At 42.3% G+C, this 19,814-nt stretch overlaps 1 protein-coding gene across 1 annotated transcript in view; it reads right to left on the bottom strand.

Moving 5' to 3' along the window:
• The window catches only part of NCOA6 (nuclear receptor coactivator 6), a 48,029-nt gene that overhangs the window by 20,385 nt on the left and 7,830 nt on the right, over positions 1-19,814 (bottom strand). Inside the window, exons 3-10 of the mRNA XM_075720943.1 lie at positions 14,315-14,467; positions 13,944-14,218; positions 10,797-10,952; positions 10,083-10,205; positions 8,466-8,594; positions 5,913-6,728; positions 2,862-3,008; positions 806-1,922 (exon numbers count right to left, since the gene is read on the bottom strand). Coding sequence (XP_075577058.1) covers positions 806-1,922; positions 2,862-3,008; positions 5,913-6,728; positions 8,466-8,594; positions 10,083-10,205; positions 10,797-10,952; positions 13,944-14,208 — 2,753 coding nt within the window. The 5' untranslated portion in view covers positions 14,209-14,218; positions 14,315-14,467. The remainder of the gene's footprint in view (positions 1-805; positions 1,923-2,861; positions 3,009-5,912; positions 6,729-8,465; positions 8,595-10,082; positions 10,206-10,796; positions 10,953-13,943; positions 14,219-14,314; positions 14,468-19,814) is intronic.

Here is a 19,814-nt window from a genome sequence, read left to right as displayed (position 1 = left end):
GTACAGCAGCAGCAGTCTACCACCCTGCGCTGGTATTAGTAGACTGTCAACAGCAAAAGGTTACAGGACAGCTGGCCAATGAAGAATACGCGGGCCAAAGAGGAATGAAGAGATTCAACAATCTCGTATTTCCACTAAACAGGTACATTCACTCATTATCTCTCAATATTATCCATTTGCCTCTTCCCTCTCAAGAGTTGTGGTTTTTTTTCCTTCCTAATCTCTCCTAGGCCAGAAAAAGCAGCACTGCTTGGGCTTGTTATCCTCATACCCAGAAAGTACCAGATTCCTCCCTCTAAATTCTAGCTGCAGCTTCAACTGGGAGAGAAGTCCAGCTCAATTCCAGGCAGAAACATGTCAGGACATACATGTAATTCAGGAAACAACCCCCCAAAAATCTCTACTGCACAGGTTTTATGAAAGCTGCTAATTCTTCCGAAAGTACTTCCCAACCTTTAATTGTGGCTGTCAGACTGCCTAAAAAACGCAGCCTCCTCTTCCAAGGGCTGTGGCACCCTGTCCCACATTCTACGCTTCCTTTACCCAGTAAAGGTAAGGAACGGTACCGTTATAATTGGGTTTATAATCAAGCTGGGATGTTTGCATGGTTTTTTGGTTTTTAATCTTGAACAAACTTTCCAGTGGCAGACTTGCCAGTGGGTTATCATTTAACTCTTGGGAGAAATTGCTAGAATATGAAATAATACAGGTCCTTTTTCACCCCATACTTGCTGAAAAAATATTGACAAGTTGCCTGTGGAGCTTCCCCGTGCCCCTTATAAAAACAATGTAATATTAAACCTACGTTGTTTGTTCTAATTGTTGATTATTTTTCTTCTTCCTTGGAGGCTTCTTCTTCTTCGGCTTGCTGGCATTCTGATTATTTTGTTTGTTGTTCACACCAAAGTGTCCTGCTGATATATCGCTTTGTAGAAGGTTAACCAAGAGCGGACTTGTGAGCGTAACATCTTTATTGACAGGAAAAACAGGATTCTGCCCACAGGAAATCTGATTCCCATTTGGCGTTCCACTAAACCCCGTATTGAAAGGCAGCCCATGGCCAGAGAAATGACTCCCTGAAGCGTTGTTGTTTCCTTGCATTGCTTGCATATGAGAAGGCACCATGTTTGGCTGCTGCACGGGGACATCAGGTAACATCTGCGGCAAGTTCACATCATTATTTGTTGTAGTAGTATCCCCAAGCTGCTGAGATATGTGAGGACCAGGTCCAGTGGGTCTTAAAACTTGCCCTTGAATTCCCATAACCTGAGAAGGATTACCATTCACGGGGCCTTGCTGTGCCATCATCTGCCCGGTGAACTGCACCATGTTTCCTTGCATGTTTGGGGTTGGTCCTCTCATCAGTTGAGCTGGCCCCGTCATAACATTGGACTGGTTTTGAGTACTAAAAGGCTGTTTATTTCCTTGCATCTGAGTGGTCATCATCTGTTCCATCATTGAGTTTTGCTGTAACAAGACCTGGCCCTGAGGTCCCATCATCTGATTGTGTGTAGACATCATCTGTTGTCCCTGCTGGGGAATCATCTGTTTGGGTGGGGTCATCCTTTGGGGAGAAGGACCAAGATTTTGGTTTTGTGGTGTCACCATCATTTGGCCTTGCGGCATGAGCTGAGTTCGAGAAAGTATCATCTGGTTTTGAGGGTTCAGCGATCCCTGAGCCTGAATGTTTACCATCTGTCCTTGAGAGGATACAATTTGCTGATGCATTCCCATAAGCTGAGACTGTGGTCCTTGCTGAGGCTGGCCCTGTATGTTGCCCATGTTCACTTGTGGCACCCCACTAGCACCAGCCTGCTGGTTGTTCATATTCCCATGAAGTCCCATTAGATTGGTCTGCATCATATTTGGTGGGCCATGTGGTGCTTGCATCTGATTTTGAGGAGGTCCAGATCCTTGGCCACCTTTAAAAAAAAAAAAAAAAAATTGGCAGTAAGAAACTGATTGGAGTGCTGTAAGAGTTTTCACAACTTTTGATGGCAAGTAAGTACTCCAAAATTGTTTTCCTCCCTTTTCCAATGAACTGGAATATCTGACATATTTGCAGTCCTGGGATGCAGCGTTTGATGCTACAGACACATGTTAGTTGTCAAAACAGAACATCATACTTTCAAAATAAACAGACTGCTGCTTCCCATGTACCCCACTGCAGAAGACATAACAGAAATTTAATGTCTGTTGTTTTCTGTATGTAAGTTTGAAAACCTTCCATAATACCACCTAACTCAACAGAATAATTCCTAACCAAAATAAGCTTCAAACCTTGAGGTTATTTTATAATGGGTTAAAAAATAAATACACATGGAATACAGATGAAATGACATTATCAGGGTATCTAATTCAGACAAAAGACCAACAACTGAATTGTTAAATGGAGACATTTGTGAACTAAAGATTTTATTTTTACAGAACTGACTGTAAGTAGACTTCCAAAGCTTTTAAAGGAACAAATAATCTTTTCAAAGCAGAGCAAGATTATTTTGTTGTTCTGTTTAAGATAATAACACTTTTTTTTCTGGTCAAGAAGTTCCTTCCGTCTTGCATCTTTATTACCCCTAGCCTCCAAATTTCAGTGCCACTGCCACTCAATTTCTTAACGGATACTTCTGGATCCTAATACCACAGCCCTAACCAATAACAGTTGGGTTGCTCGGAAAACCGTGAGCAGCCTCCTGCTTTTCTTTTCCTCATTTAGTAACACACAGAGAACGCCTCTGCAGCCCCAGCTAGCTACCTCTCTATTAACGACAAGAGTTTAATGTTTTGGTACCTGTGTCACACAAGCAAAGGCGTATTTTTCCACGAAAAAGAAAAAACTGAGGATCACCACATTCCAAACAGACCTGTGTGCTGCACGTTTTGGCTGGTTTGCAGCTGCGGTGCTCCGCTGTTCACCGGTGTCCCTGGAGCTGTGGAAGGCACCTGACCTTGCATGAAGTTCTGGTTAGCCTGGCCTGCAGGGAACCCCGGGGGGAGGCGCTTGGGCATTCCTGAACACAAGAATTTTCTTATTAGTGTAAGTATGGAAAACAGGAAGAAAAAAAGGAGAAAAATCTGTAATTGGAGTATGATAGGAAGAATACCTTTGAGTCTGTCACATTACAGGTTTAGGCAAAAAGTGGGTTTTGCCAATATACGAAACCCACTGAAGACACCGATAGTTCTTATCTGTACAATAATTCTGCCTAACAAGCTACCATGACTCAGTTCAAACTGTAATGTAACTACAAAACTTACCCCAGAGAGAAGGCAAAAAGTCCATGTTTGACTTTATAGAAACCAGAAATTAAAAGCAACATAGTTTGCCATTTTCTCCTCTACTGCATCTCAACTCTAATCAGGCCCTTAACTTACTCCATGCATGCAAACACAAGTAACTTGCATTTTTGTTCCAGTGACGTGCTCCTCTCAAGCACAACTCTTACCATTACACACCAGGAACACGCTCCTTAGTGCTCCTTTGCACTGCTGCTGTGTGTACGTGCGCTCAGAATAACTCCTCAACCCAGAGTAGGCTGAGTAACCTCGTGAGACAGCATGTCCAGAGTCCGGAACGGCTGCTCGTTCAAGTAACCCTGCTATTCCTACTGCAAGAGCAAGTAATTCTGTCAAGCCCCTACCTGGCACAATGCCCACACTCCGACGTATCAAAATGTCACCGCTGCCCTGGGACAAGAGAGCGAAACCTTCCCTCTACCTACCAACATGAGCAGCAGCATAAACGGATTTAACGGAACCCACTTCTTTTTAATTCACTGTCAAGCAGGTGATGCCACGGACCTCGAACCAACCCCGTCCTCCCTTATTTTTCTGACTCAAGATACACAGCCAGCATTTGACGTTGGTTCCTCCTACAGTTACAGCTCGCTTGCAGACGTAATTGTATTGCTGGTGTCAATCTGGTCTTAGGTTTTTAATTAATATTTCAAGATAATCAAGTTCACAGGTCAAACAATAAGACTCATCTGCAAATACGGAACCTACGCTTCTTGAAACATCACATCACCAGACTCTAGTTTTGTTCTGCTAAACTTTTAGGTAAGTTTTGCACGTAGGAATGCTTGAACTGAGAAAAAACAAGTGTTAACTTGGCCTATTCCAAATCTAATATAAATTCTGATTTGCTAAATTAACTAGGTGAAATGGAAAGCATTTGAATGTATTCATTTACACCAAACCTTTAAATGCAAGGTGGCTTAAAAATTGAAAAATCTGTAATTACAACTTAGCTAACATAATGCAAGATGGCTCAAAAATGGGAAGATCCACTATTACAACCTAACATATAAATTGCAGCAAGGAATGAGCATGCACAGAAACCAGGCAAAAATCTCAGCAAGTGGAAGCAACACAGCTTTGCCGAAACCAACAGAATCCCGTTGCCTTAAATCAGCTGAGGATATAGCTCACAGCAGGATTACTGATTTTGGCAATAAGGTCTACAGTGAGTCCAAATAACGTATTGCGATAGTTTATTTGGGGTGTCATTTTTAACTCAAAAAAAGTAGGGTTTTGTTTGTAGTAGGTTTACTTAGAAAGTAAGGAGAATACAGAGGTTATACTATCTAGAGGTCACGGCTACGCTACCTAAAGGAAATGATTCCTGGCGGGGACATATGGCTGGTGAGGCAAAACTGTAGGGAAATGCAACTATAATAAATAACAAATAACTGCTTCCAGATGGAGACAAGATAAGATATACCAAATATAGGGCACTGGCAGATCCTAAGAACAGTCTGGAAGAGGAGAACCTTGAAACTGTGACAATTCATCATCTGAATTCAAATGAGACCCATGGTACAAACAGTGAAAACAAGAAGCTCGTCCAGATGAGCAGACCAAGAAACGGGTATTCCTTACAGCTTTTTTGGACAGATTTCAGACATACAATGTGAGAATGCAAGAAACCAGAATATATATGTGTAGGTGGACAAAGAATATGGCTCATATTTTATAAGTACAGAAAGAAAACATTTCAAAGGCTTAAGCAAGAGCTTGTGTATGGGTATCTGAGAGCAGCCATTCAAGAGAAAGATGAACAAATGAGTGAGCAGAGAGAAGTGCTACAAGACTGGCACAGAACTACAAAAGGCTCAAGGGGAGAAAAACACCAAGGACACAAAAGAGATCTTGGGATCGACAAATGAAATTCCTTCAGTTAGAGAAGAATTCTAGGAGTAGTAAGTAAAAGATGTGAGTGCAGAGGTCCGAGGAGAAAACTAAAGACAACACAGCCAATAGGGAAGTTAAAACACCCCTTGACCTCTTAATTTTAGAATAGGGAGTACAACAGCACAGTAGTAATAGCTCTTTCTTCTTTCATATGGGAAGAAACTGATGACAGGTAAAGACAAGGTCAAGAAGAGACATCCACAACTTGGAAAGGAAGATGCAAAATAATGCCTCACTTCTGTAGCAGAAAATGTAAATGGTGACAGAGGAAGCTGAAGAGAGAAAGAAAATGTTCATTTGTTCTTATTACACACACTCTCTCTCTCTCACACCCCCTCCCACCCCTATCCCCCCGCAAAAAGAACAACCCCAAACCAAACTGAAAACCCCACACCATCTCTGGATATCCTGAACTTGCTTAAAGGCGACAAAATGACTGTCAAAAGGATGACTGGCAGTCATAACCAGCAAATGCATACAGCAATTTCTTTCTGCAGTGGCCCAGGGTCTACCCTTACGTTACCACTGTGACGCTGCAGGACAGAGACAGGTGGTGGAAATGAAGCGATGCTGACGCTAACTCGCCCATACCCACTTTATACTCAGCCTATGCCTTTATTCTGTCTTTTAAAGGATCTTTTCAAAACTAACAGCAACATTAGTTCTAGCCATTTTATGTTTCTTTTCTTTTTAAAATAAAAGAAGGTCTCAGTGCTTCTTACCTCCTAAACCAGGGTGTAAACCTTGTGGACCTTGGTTTTGCTGCTGCATCACCATGAAGTTGGGGGGTACGTTCCCCTGTTGCACCATAGGATTACGACTAGGAGAACTGACAGGCTGCTGAAATCCCTGGGGAAGCGTGCTACTCTGGGGAGGCCTTGGTCCCATCTGCTGCTGCGTCTGGTTAACTGTTGGAGATGATGCAGGAGATCCCTGCTGGAAGGAGGAGGGAGAGGAAGCAGGAGACTTGTTGGTCAGGTGGGGTTGTTGTAGTGGCGTAGGAACCCGTGAGGGCCCTCCCTGAAGACTTTTCATTTGAGGAGCAGTAAACTGGCCAGGATTGCTCATTTGGGGAAAGTTTGAGTGAGCCTGGGAAGCTTGCTGGCTTCCAAAAGGATATGGAGGTGGAGGATGAGTAGGAGTTTGTACTGTTGCTAGAGATGGTCTTGCTTGAAGTTGCTGCTGCATTTGTCCAGGCAACGGGGCCTTTTTCCAACCCTGGTTTACTGTCAATGTACCCAATGCTCCCTGGGTTGGAGGAGGCTGAAGTGCTCCAGAAGGAAGCTGGTTCCAGCCAGGGGGAACTGGAACCTGTGCTGGTGAAGTAAATGAAGGTCGAATGCCCTGCTGTGGCTGCTGATGTGGCTGGGGAGGACGTGTCTGCAACTGCGTCTGCTGCTGTAGCTGCTGAAAGTTGGCTGAGTTCATCTGCCTGTTTACAGGAACTGACTGCATTGAATGGAGCTGGGGAGCTAAAGATCCAGATGGATGATTTTGCTGCTGGATATTTAGCCCAGATAAGAGTGGGTCCATTGCATCTATTAAAATAGCAAAGAAAAGTAAAAAAAAAAAAAAAAATAACCTACTGTAGACAAAACCCACTGCAAAACAAGAAAGGGTAAATTGCTTGCCTGCATTTGCTTACTCTGCATAAAAATTCATGCTCCGGTGTTCCAATTTCTCCAACAGACAGAACCGGCAACGGTCTAAAAGTTTTCAAAATGTCTGGGAATCCTGAGAAGCCAGGTCTTATCAATTTATAACCTCTACAATAAAGCACGATAGCTCCACAGCGCTTGTTGCTACAGACTAATGTAAGCTTTCTACGCACTTAGAATTGTAGATTCAGAATATCTCAGGTTGGAAGGGACCCATAAGGATCATCGAGTCCAACTCCCTGCTCCTCGCAGGACTACCTAAAACAAAACCACAAGACTAAGAGCGTCGTCCAGACGCGCCTTGAACTCTGACAGGCTTGGTGCCGTGACCACTTCCCTGGGGAACCTGTTCCAGGGACCGACCACCCTCTGCGTGGAGAACCTCTTCCTAATGTCCAATCTGAACTTCCCCTGACGCAGCTGCATTCCATTTCCTCGTGTCCTATCGCTGGTCGCCAGAGAGAGGAGATCAGCAGCTCCCCCTCCGCTGCCCCCCTTGAGGAAGGTGTAGACTGCGATGGGGTCACCCCTCAGCCTTCTCCTCTCCAAGCTGAACAAGCCAAGTGACCTCAGCCGCTCCTCGTAAGTCTTGCCCTCGAGACCTTTCACCATCTTGGTCGCCCTGCCCTGGACACGCTCTAACACGTTGATGTCCTTCGTACGTTGAGGCGCCCAAAACCGCACACAGCGCTGGAGACGGGGCCGCGCCAGCGCGGCGTGGAGTGGGGCCATCGCCTCCCTCGACCGGCTCGCTGTGCTGTGCTCGACGCGCCCAGGACACGGCCAGCCCTTTTGGCTGCCAGGGCACGCTGTTGACTCACGCTCAACTTGCCACCAACCCAAACCCCGAGATCTCTTTCCGCGGGGCTGCTCTCCAGCCTCTCATCTCCCAGTCTGTGTGTATAACCCACTTGTTGGGGCTACTATCCCTACCAGTTAAAAACAGTGCCATAATGAGGAATTAAGGTAGCATCATAAACTAATATTCCCTTGAATATTCTCAGAATATTTAAAACATTTATGAAAAACGCTGCTGTAAGAATAAATACTGCAGAGATCTACAGAAGTTGGCAAGTACTGCCACCATTTTATGGAGGGACCAAGTAATAACTCCCCCTCTTTTTCTGCAGTTCCAAAATGCAAGTAACTTGTACTGGCAGAACTGTGAAGAATAAACCCTAAACATTCCCCTCCGCCCCCAGATCCCCAATCCTTAGAGCTCCAGTCTGCCTACCCCTCCTGAAAGCGCCTCTGCTCAGTCTGGTGCATTTGCTTCCTACCAGAGACATCTGCCTCGTTCAACCAACCCTTCTCTTCCCTTTATCTAACATAAAGCTCAGTCACAACCATTCCACTGCAAAAATACCACTGCTGCTGCTCAACGCGTTTGAACAAAATACAAAGCAAGCTGGTGACTTATTAGACACCCAAATTATTTGAAAAGTTTTACCAGGTTAATGGGGCAGGAAGGGTTCCACAGAAAGAGTAAATCCCAGAAAAGGGCAGGGGAAATACTCCAGGACAGTTCTGGAGTACTTTTATGAGTACATGCTTGTGTGCTGAAGATTAAGAATTCAGGAACATTTTCAGGTCAGTACTGTGACTAAATTTTACCACCTGGCTGTGAGGAAGGCCGAGGTGTCCTTGGCTGCAGCTCAGCACTAGCACCACTTGCCATCATAGAGGAGGGCACATTTCCACTCTGGGACATCATGACAGCTGCAGCATTGCTCATTCTTATTAAACCTTAAAAAATAAAAATAAAAATTATCAAGCCTTGCAGTTTTTACATAGAGAAGAATTTTAGGGTGGTTTTTTTTTTTCTTTCTCCAAGAAAAAATTCTATTTGTCAATAAAACGTTTCTTTATAAGAATTGTTTGCCCAAAATAATCCGAAGACACATATCTGCCTGAACGCTTAGATTCCCTGGTATAAAACAAACAAGTTAAGGTCATGCTGAAGCTTCTCCTCTAGCACCAAACCTTTAAAAGGCTGTAGAAGGAAACACTCCCAACTCATGAATTATTTGAGCCTGACTTGCCACTGAAGTCACCACATGACAAGACTATAATCAAAGTTATACACGTACTAAGGTTTTTGCAAAATCTGATACTAGAAAGTAACTGAGGTGGTGTAAGAGAAAAAAATTTCAAACTTCCACAGGCTGCTATTTTATAAAATGGTTTATATTGTTGACCTGTTGGTTATCTTGTCCTTATATTTATACCGTTTACATTTATATTGTTGACCTGCAGGCAGGAAACGAAGCTCATGATCGTCAAAGGGAAGATCAGAGCAGCCGCTTACAAAGTAAACCTTTCTTTCTATGTTTTACATTCCTTGTTAAGCACAATGATTTAACTACTGTTTGATCAGGTTTCTACAGAGGTGAAATGCTCCTTCCATTCCTTCTCATCAACAGCCACTCATGCTTCTTACATTAACTCTGACAAAAAATGCTCCCAGGTTTTTTAATTGCTTTAAAACCTATTTACTAAGATACTAATTAGTTTATTTTGCCTTATGATTCAGCTATTAAAATAAATTACATAGCAGCTTTCTTTTAACTCTTCATGAAATCTGACTTTTGTAGTTAAAAATTCCTTATCATACATATACAACGCTCTAAAATGTAGAGTTTAATAAAACTACACCTCCACGAAAATTAATTCCCTATTACCAGATCTCAAAAGTTTATCAGAAAATAAAGAGAGTAACAATGAGTGTCCTGTCCTTCCCATAATTATCATGGATTTAATCTAAAACAGTTTATTATTGTACACTGAATAAATGCTTATGCTCACTCTCACACACGTAGCCAAACAGCAAACTGCGGTAATTTGTGCACATTTCAAAGTGAATTCACTACGCTATTCATCTGTTTAACAGCCTTCACATAAGAAAAAGAAAAACCCAACACCCAAACCAAAACAAACCCCGAAACACTAAACCCAAAACAAACACCCACACCACCAAACCCTCAAAAAGACCAAAACCAAACCAATCTGCCCCACCCAAATCACTCCAATGTTTGTGGGACAAAATGCAGCCAACTATTTAGTTTACATAATGTGGGACACGGTTTGACAGTACAGAAACAAGAGCAGATATTAATTAAAATGGCAATTATAATTCTGCAAACAATAGTTGCTATAATCAGAGAAATTTTGACTAGCTCAGGAACAAATTTCAGAACGTATAAAGCTAAACAAGTAAGAACCAAAGGAATTCACCTTGTCCCCCTTGCATGGGAAACCCTGTTTCCATTCGCACCGAGTTGCTTGCTCCCAGGGGCCCGTTGATTCGGACATCTTGGCTTCTGTTTTGAGCTAAAGCCAAATTGATAGCACCTTCCCCTAAAAGTAATGCACAGTCTGGGTGAACTGATTGATATACAGAAAAGCAGAATACGGACATTTTCAAAAGGACATTTAAAAGATGTCAAGTGAGGAAGAATAAACTTTACCTATAGTGCGCACTTCAGGAGGACAGTTATGCATCACATAACCCTTATCTTCCAGATTTCAATTTTAAGAAAAACAAACACCATAACAAGCATTAAATGCCCTTGGTTTCATCCTCAGTGTGCTCTTGGACAATTGTCCAGAACGGATATTTTAATTGTGAAATCCACTGAAAGCTTGTTTTTAAGAGAGCTTCATATGAAACAATTAGGGGAAAAAAAAAATTAGGGCGCATTTTCCTAGCTAACACTCAAAAAACATTTTTCAGGAGGTTTTCTGATGCTCAGAGGATTTTCAGCTATCATTTTTATTATTAAACCTATTCTTGAAAGAATAAAAGTCTTGAGCAACCTTTTCACTGAAGTCATTCTCCAAATTACTAAATTAGAAGTTTTGCAACATTAACCGAGTACACAAAATCGCTTGTTGAGTATACTTAAATTTTAGCTAAATGCCTTTGGAAGCCAATTAGGTGGGCAATACCTTCAATTTGAACTGAGAGAATTCCCAGGTCACGAAGCTGTTGGTTATTGTTCTGAGCCAGAATTCGCAACCGCTCAGCAGCTTCTCGGGGTATATTGAAGGTAACGCGGACGCTGTTCCAAGGCTCTATCTTCTGCAGTTTTAACTTGTTGGATTCTTAAAAGAAAAACGGTCAGAGTCAGTGCAAAGGCAGTTTTCAAACACGTATGGTGAAATAACTTGGTAAGAAAGCACAGCTGAAAAAACTGGAAGAATTATTTGGCTTTGAAAATTATCAGTGTACAGGAGACCAGCACAGGTGTAGAGTGGCCAATACTGCCAAACCACTTCAGATACTTTCCAAAAATTAGCAATACAAAAACTACCCAATTGATAACCAACGCAATAGCCAACACAATCACTTGATAATATTACTCAAAAATGGAAACATTCTGTGGATAAACTACTTTGGAAAGATATGAATATACCCAATAAGACAGATTTAGTAAGTCTGTTAGTGAACCAGATGAATGTGTGAAAAAAATATGACTACAAGAATGAAACCCTCATTCTTGAAATATCTGCTCTACAAATCCTTGTGAAACCATCTTTGGTTTTTTTTCAGAAGGCCAGTGCCAACAGAGTCCTGGCAGTATTTCATTAATTTCTACCATATTAATTAGTTTTTCTGAAGAGGTATGTTTAATCCACTGCAAAAAAGCATAGTAAAGTCGTGCAAACTATTTAGTTGCATGTTTTCTGAAGACCTGTTCTACATGAGTGTTTCTACGTAGAGCAGTTGTTTTAAAAGTAACAGGTGGGAATTCGCAAAAAGGTAGGGCAGTCACATTGGATACATTTATCTGAAGTGGTACCTAACTAAATTATTGCTACAAAATGCATTTAAGGATAATGAAAAATATATTCCTCATACAGGTTTATAAGCTTCCAGTTTCTAGCTCTCTGAAAAGGAAGTCCCTTTGAAAATGGTAAGCATTGGCCCAAATTTTAATCAGCCAGTTCTTCCACTGTAACATCAGATTTGCTAAAAGCTTGCTAACTTCTTGATTCTGAAGAACCTGTCACTTAAGAAGGCCAATAACTCATTCCTATTTAGGAATCTCTTGTCCTTAACTAATTCACCGAGTGCCTTCTGCTGCTGCAGTAACGGTATTATTAAATTCAGCCTCTTTCTACCTATAAATGCATTTTTGGCTGGAAACATGACAGGCGTAGTTTTAAAACCTCCTTTTCTGGAGGTTTGAACAGTCCTATATTTACTGCTATCAATGTTCCAGGATTTTACATAGAAAAACTGCGCTATCAGTTTCAGTATTTCTAGAAATTTCGAGTTTCTTGTTTTTCAAACATTGCGTCTGCTAAGTTTAAACCAATGTTCTTTACTAACTCGACATTCTGAATATCCTATTTTGCTCTGAATCAGCTTAAATAACTTGTCACATGGATAATTTTCAAATTAATTTGACATTGATCTTAAAAATTTGCTTTCTGCTTTCTCAGCTGAGGTCCAAATCATGTTTATTAATCCTGTCATTAATATTTATAGCAAACCCAGCATGCAGATGCCTCCGTATAACAAAGGCAGCTCCATACAGCTCCAGATTTAATCTGTTTCCATTCAAAAACTACACAATTCAGCTATGGTATTAACACATATCCTTTCACACCAGTAACTATCTGTTAGTTTTATGTCTACTTCCAGCTGTTTATACAATACAGCTCAAAACAGTCGTATTTCTTCATAGTATTTTTGTCTTATCCCAGCTTTTTTATCTCCCCGAGAGATAACAGCAAGGACCCCAACAACTGATGCCAGACCCAACTGACTACAACTGGACAAAATGGAAAGAAAAGAACAAAGGGACAAAGAAATTCAGTTTGGTTATTCAGAAGTCATAGGTTATTTTTCTGAGGAGGTATTTTACATTATTGAAAAAACAAGGCATACAATGAACATTTTAAAACCTAATCTAGAAAACCGGTTTTGTTTAAACACAAAGCCTGCCTGCCTGAAGAAGAAAGGTGGATTCTTCGTTGTACGGTGTGGTTTCAAAAGACCACGCAACAGAAGAGCGGCGTGCTGGGATGGCGACCTGTAGTTATCAGGAAAAGCTTGGTTCCCAAACAGCAGAAAAAGGGCGAGAGAGGGAGTGTACGGGCAATGACGTGGCTTTTAGTCTGCAGCTACGTGACATCGTGCCGAGTCAGATCAGCGCTGCTGTGGTCCCAGTCTCCAAGGCTCTTCTGGCTACGTGTTCCTGCCGCCACACTTAAGGTAGCCCACCTGGCTTTATCTGTTTCTGTAGCAGACTACACTATTAAGAAATGAAGCTGTTAACCTGACCGTTCAAGTAATATCAGATGCCACTGCTGGGGCAAGCGGCGGCGGGGAGGGAGCGCACCACTCATCCAACACCGCGCCCTTACCAAGGGAGGGCTGCCTGTGAAGGAAGATGGTACGTGTACAAGCAAGACCACGTAACTCTAAGTCATCACCGTAAGACCCTTTGCAAAGACGCTCAGACAGTGCGCAGATGTCTTTTTCCAGATCTAGATGTGCTGGTAAAAGATGTTATTGTCCCCAAAGCCTGTTATCACTCACTGGCTTCGCAGCTGTCCCCAGACCTCGGTGGGCATACAGGGCTATGTGAGAGCACTCTGCGTCCCCCATCAGGAAAAAATTAAAAAAAAAAAACAACAGGTAGTTGTAGGTCCATGTAGCAGCAAAGGGGCAGTAACGTCTTGAACTGACAGAGTTACTTGAGAGTGAACCTATTCTCAGATGAACTGCAGTGATTTAAACTGGATGGTTTTGGTAGTAGAAAACATCTCCCACGTGGACAAGCCTGGTTTCACTTTCCTATAACACAGCAATGTGTAATGGAGGGAAATGAAAGAGAAAAAAAAACCCAAGGAAAACATGGGAGCTTAATAGGAATAAATGAACTCCCTAATGAAATCAGTTTTAAACAATAAAACAGCTGCAGAAACTTGTACTCTGCGTCTCTGAGAACAGCAGCTCCCAAATTCACTAAGAATAACCCCAAGTAACTCAAAACCAATATAATCTGTTTCTTTGCACAAGCACCCTGACTTCGTAAAGAAATATTTTAAGAACAGCTGAAAAATGACAAGAAGGTACATTACCCATGTGTAAAAGGCCAGGCACATTCTCCAATATGATATCTAGTTTCTGCTCAAAGTCTCTGTCACCTATATTTCCTTTAAAAGCTACAAAGATCGTGGAATCCTCAGGAGCAGCCTCCTGTTTCAGTTCATCTTCCTCCAGTCCTGAATCAAAATCCACCTCCAAGTCTTCCATAGCTGAGGAGTACAAGGAGGCATATGTATCTTTTAAGTTAGGTAGGCCATCCAAAACCATTGTTTCCAACAACGGGAGCCTGTCAGACATTAAGATGATGCTTGGAAGGGAAAAAAAGAACTGCAGTAAGTATAGTGTGTAAAGACATTAGCAACTGCTTTTGATGGCACATAAGTTCATTGACAGAAAAACCTACCGGGTGACCCAATGCTAGGGTCTGTGAGACAAACTGTGCGACTTCGAAAATGGTGGCCATTGCAGTATCCAAGCTGTTTGTCCGCTAGAACAAACAGAAGTGATTTCCTGATGGAATCCTGCTGCATGGGACTTGAGAAGTATTCCAGTTGACCTAAATGACAGTCAGGTAGAAAGGAAGGTAGAGGGGGGGGAGAGAAAAAAAAAAAAAAAAAAAGCAATTACATTCATGTCTGTATCATATAGAGGACAAACAAGCACCCAGTACCAATTCTACAGTGCCTGACTGCCAGGAAATTGTAAGACTCACAGCAATACTTTAATTACAGAAAGACAGGAAAAAAACCTGTGTATTTTAGGGACTGCAGATGCAATAGGCACTCCTTTGTCCACCAAAGCAGTAGGAAAGCCACAGCACAGTTTTCATCAGGAGAAATTCAACGTTTGACAAATATTTTACTCGCATCCAGGGAAATCTCAACCATACTATGCCTTCTTTCTAAAAGTTTGTAAAGACTGAGGTGTTTTCAGATGCTTATGCACATTACAACCTGAAATTTGCTCCCCCTGCGCTAGCCCACAACTCCCCCCCACGCCCCTACTGAGCTTGGATAAGAATGAATTCAGTACATCAAGTCACACACCTGATGTTTTTTACTTTATAAAAAGTCTAGACTTTGCAACAAATTTTACTTGACATTATGATAGGAACTGAAGCTGTTATGTGTACAGAAGTACAACCTGCAATAGAAGTCATCCCCACCGCTGCGGTGAGCAATACCAGTGTTTAGTTAAGGTACACATTTTTCCACTCCAGCACAGGGCGGTACAGGGGCTACAGCACTGACCCCCCCAGGTGAGACCTCTATTCTCACACCCAACGCTTTGCAAGTCTTGCTAAAAGAGTAAAACCATCTACACCAACAGCCAACGCCGACGTCAAAACCCAAAAAAGGGACCTGCTCCTGACCACCGCTGTCAAAACCAAATCAATTCAACAGCCAGGAGCATCAAGACTTTGTAACTCCAAAGCTGTCGGTATTCAGCACAAGCCCAAAATGTTTAGTTTGGGACAACATACCCTTGAATAGGATGCAGACTGGGGTTTTGGCAGAGGTTCAAGTTCCCGACACAAATTAAAACCACAATTGTGAGATTAAAGGTGAGCTGCAGATACTGGCCAGAAAACAGCCTTTTTAAAATAATAATAAAAAAAAATCCGTTAGACAAGCTTAGATTCAGCTCCACATTGTTTGCACACTCACATAACACTGCTGAAGGAACAGTATTACAAATGAAAAAACAAGGACTTTGAAGTCGCAAAATACCCTCTGCTTTTGGTCAGGTCTCCGGGCGCACACTTACTGTGATTTTACAAAACATGGGGTTTTTTTTCTCCCTTGCAACCCTACACCACACTAGCCAGGCAAAATGGCATTAATGAATAATCACCTATTTTATGTACAGTTACTCTCTTCATACTGCAGCACCAGGCCTTCATTCTCAACTCAACCTCAGATTAAAAACAAAGCTAATTTTGTCTCACAAGTTCTTCTGCAGTCCTGCAACAGAAAGTGAGTAAAAACGTTTCACAGTCACCGATCTATTTCCACAGTGCTTTTGTAAGTTACTTATTATTACCATGGAAATTTTGAAGATGAAGAATAGAGACAAAAATTTTAAAAATTCATTACCAGGTGAACACAGAGACAATTATACCTTCTTTTTTCCCCCCAGACTCCTTGCTGCTCAGCTCTGTATCTAAATTACAGGTCTGAGCGTTTGGCACCTCCATTAAGTTACTCGGTTTCATGCCAGGTGCCCAGAAAATGAGAATGACAATTAATATGCATCTGTGAAAAGCTGTTTTAATTGATTTTCACACATCATTTCTTGGACAGGGAACGTCCTTACCAGAGCTGGCTTTACACCAACCAGGAGAGAGTTCCTTCTCCTTCTGCATTCCTACATCATTCATTATACAGACGGACTTCAGGGAAAAACGAGCTGGGAGCCCTACACAAATAATCTTTTTAATGACCAAAGACAGTCATTCTGTGCACTGGATGAGGCAAGCATCCTGTGAAATATAAGCACTATATTTTGAAGAAAATTAGATAGAAATTATTTATCTGAAAAACTTGAGTGAGTTTTTCAGGGAGAGAAATCTCAGCTCCAATATACAGGCTCTTATGTGTTGAAAAAGCACAATTACTTGGAGTGGATGGCATGTTCCACCTGCAGCAAGAAACATGAGTGCTTCTGACAATCCCCAACACCAAAGTAGTAAAAATTCCTCTCTAAGAACACAAACATTTCAAATCTTTTTATGAATGGAAGTGTCTGAAGCATCCTCCTTCTCTGTGAAAGAGCAGGCGGCTCCCAGACTGCTTAAACCACGGTTTTAAAGACTTCATGAGAATGCTGCAGCTTAGACCAGATTCCACCAACCTTGCCTCAACGTTGACAGATTTGTTGAAATTATGGCCCTTCACGAACACTCTTAAAATACAGTCTGCTACATCGCAAAGGACCACAGGCCTTGTTTCATTTGACTCGGAAAATCATAGGACTGCAGGGAAAGCTTGGGTTAAGAAAAAAAAAACAAATACAAACAAGATCGAGTTTTAAGTTTTACTTTCTGGATAGGAACGTGTAGCTACAGCTCCCTCTGCATTTTTTTTTTCCCCCCCACGTTACACTCCTCAAGGATCTCTGCTACATCCATCTTCCCTCTCTCCCTCTCAAACACATGCAGTTTAGTCCATCCCTGTATTCAGGTATAATTTATCTCAAGTATGACAGGAGGAAGTAATGATTTGCGAAATCTTCCTCTTCAGGCAGAGCACAGCACGCCGTCCATCTCAAACCAAATGAATCCCAGCTGCATCCCTCATCCTAACAAATTCTGTAATCTCCTGGTTATAGGGTTGACTTCCATAAATCACGAGCCAGCACATGACCATAATTAGCTGTACCTTTGCGCAACACTTCCACATAAACACAAAAAGCCTTTAGCATAAGCACACACAGGTAAAACTCTGGTCATTCAGCAATTCCTCTAAACTAGCTGAACTCCCAGCAGGCTACGGAGTATCTCTGGTGAGTAAGAACCACACCTGAATTGATCTGCATAACCACACACAATTTCATGAACTTGAGCATTCAGGCTTGCATGGCAGCACAAAAAGTTCCCTGAATACCATCCTCCGTTCAAAGAACATGCACGGCCTCCTTCCTGCCCCTGCACCCTGTTGTTTTAGAGTTTCCAATTTACTATTTCCCATTACACAATTGTTTCTGGAAACTCTGAGCAAGTCCAGTGCTACCACGTGGCAACCATCTATCCATGAACCTGGCTTGGGACAGGCTACAGCAGCGTAAAAAGTGTTACGCTTGTTTATAATAAAGTTGGTCTTATTCAGTATAGTTTAATTATTAAAATAAGTAGCTGAAGTAAGAGAGGCAGGGATGAATAGCCGGATAACAGACTAATAATAACCAAAATGCACCTGCAGTATCGTACGGGGGTAGGGGCTGGCAGGGGACAACCCATGAAGACCGGAGCGTCCAAACTGAAGGATACAGGGCACACCCCAGGCTGCTGGAGGCTGGGGCTCCCAGGTACGCTTAGCACACGGATACAACAACTGACCGACCGAGGTGCGCAAGACGGACTCTCCAGAGGAAGAATTCATGTAGGATACGGCGATGCCGCAGTCTAGACCTGGCTGACCCACGCCACAGGGAAACCAGAAGGCAGTCTGTCATGCCACGTGTCGTCCCCCACCAGCAGCCCCGACAGTAAAAGGAAGCCTGCAGGACAAACCCAGCGCCACGTGACCGGGCAATAGTTGGAAAATCCAGCCCAATCCCTGGGAGAGATGGGATTAGAGCAAAACCTGAAACAGCCCGTTGTCGCTAAGCGGGGAGCCGCTGAACACCGGAAAGCCAGCAGGCTCTGGAGCGCCAGCACCGCCAGATGGAAGCGCTGGTCTCTGGCGTTAAAAAAAACAAAGGGGAAAAAAAAATAAAAAACCCAAACCAAAACCCTGGCATCTTGGTATCGCTGGGGATCTTGGCATCTTGGTATCGTCATCCCAAGATGCACTCAACTGATCCAAACTTACGGTTATGTCAGTTTGTTTCTTAAACAGAACTTGAAACCTCTGGTGTTGCTTTCTTCTAACCATGGCACCACACAAAGCGAGTAAACCAGAACAAGGCTTTGTCTAACAACTCGGCCCAGGTTTGCTGCCACACAGTCTATTGATTTACAAGCTGTTTATACATCTCGGGCAACTCAGAATAAACACTTTCACAACTGATGTCACATCAGAACATGCACCCTCTCAAAACAAATATGCAGGGAGCCCAATTAAATAAAAAGTACTAAAATCCTGCTCTACGCCTGAAAAAGTACTCTTCCAAATTACACAAAAGACTGGAAAGGGTGAGAGCAGAAGGAAGGATGGACTGACGCCCTTCACAGAAGAAGTCAGCACTGAGCAGGGTCCTCATCCTCACACTGACTATTATTTAAAGCTGCAACAGGGAAGAGGAAGAAAAATCAGTCCAGAAATGAGACTACAATCAAGTCCCTTGGCGAATCCAGAAATGAGAGTGAGGAGAAAAAGTCTTTGATAGCAGCAGCAACATAATTTCCAAAGGTTACTCCTTGCTTCTGCCTTCATTGAAAAATCATTTTCAAGCAACTTAAGAGGGGAAAAAAAAGGGAATTGGGAAAAAAGCATGCCTTTAAAAATAGACTTGAAAGTTTTCTTGTTTCCTTTGTTTTAGTGAGAGTGCCAGTGAGAAAATATGTAAAGGTTATTTACTGAGTTTTTCAGGATGGGGACAGAGGAGGTTCAGCATTGCCAGAATACCGCTGAGAAGATGGCTTGCTTTTAATACATAACAGACACACGCAAGCACCCACACAGGCATGCTTTTAAAGTGTACCACCTATAAAGCCCAGAAACACTCTGACCGTAATGCTGGGTTTTATTGCAAATTTGTTAAGTGTGTATTATCCTCCTACAACTGTTTCAACCGTTTTGCTGCCTAGCATAGTGACCTTGGAGCTTGTTAAATCTGACCAGTGAATAAACCCATATACACGCAACCATTCTATGATACAAAGATTAAAATGACATAATTGGTTTTGGCAAAAATGCACAAAAAAGACTTCTAAACAAATTCTAGAGAAATGTCATATTGTTACACAAGGAGATTGAAGAAGGTTAAGAATCACTGTTATAATATGAAAGAATACCTAAAAATGGACTTAAACATGCAGTAAAATTGCCTCTGAAGCAACTTAGCTAGGGGTAGCTCCAGTAATTTAGAACTTCAAACTTTGTCATTAAAGAGGGATAACACCACGAAAGCATCTCAGCTGTCCTCTTTGGGAGGAAAGTCTGAGAACAGCACAAACCTGACGGCAAATGCTCATAACCCTCTGCGGCAGGCTGAAAGGCCAGCTCTGGAGACAGCCCAGC

This window comes from Pelecanus crispus, chromosome 14, assembly GCF_030463565.1.
Source record: "Pelecanus crispus isolate bPelCri1 chromosome 14, bPelCri1.pri, whole genome shotgun sequence".
Lineage (NCBI taxonomy): Eukaryota > Metazoa > Chordata > Aves > Pelecaniformes > Pelecanidae > Pelecanus > Pelecanus crispus.
Note: the sequence above shows the minus strand (reverse complement) of the source record. Positions and strands in the feature narration are given on the sequence as shown.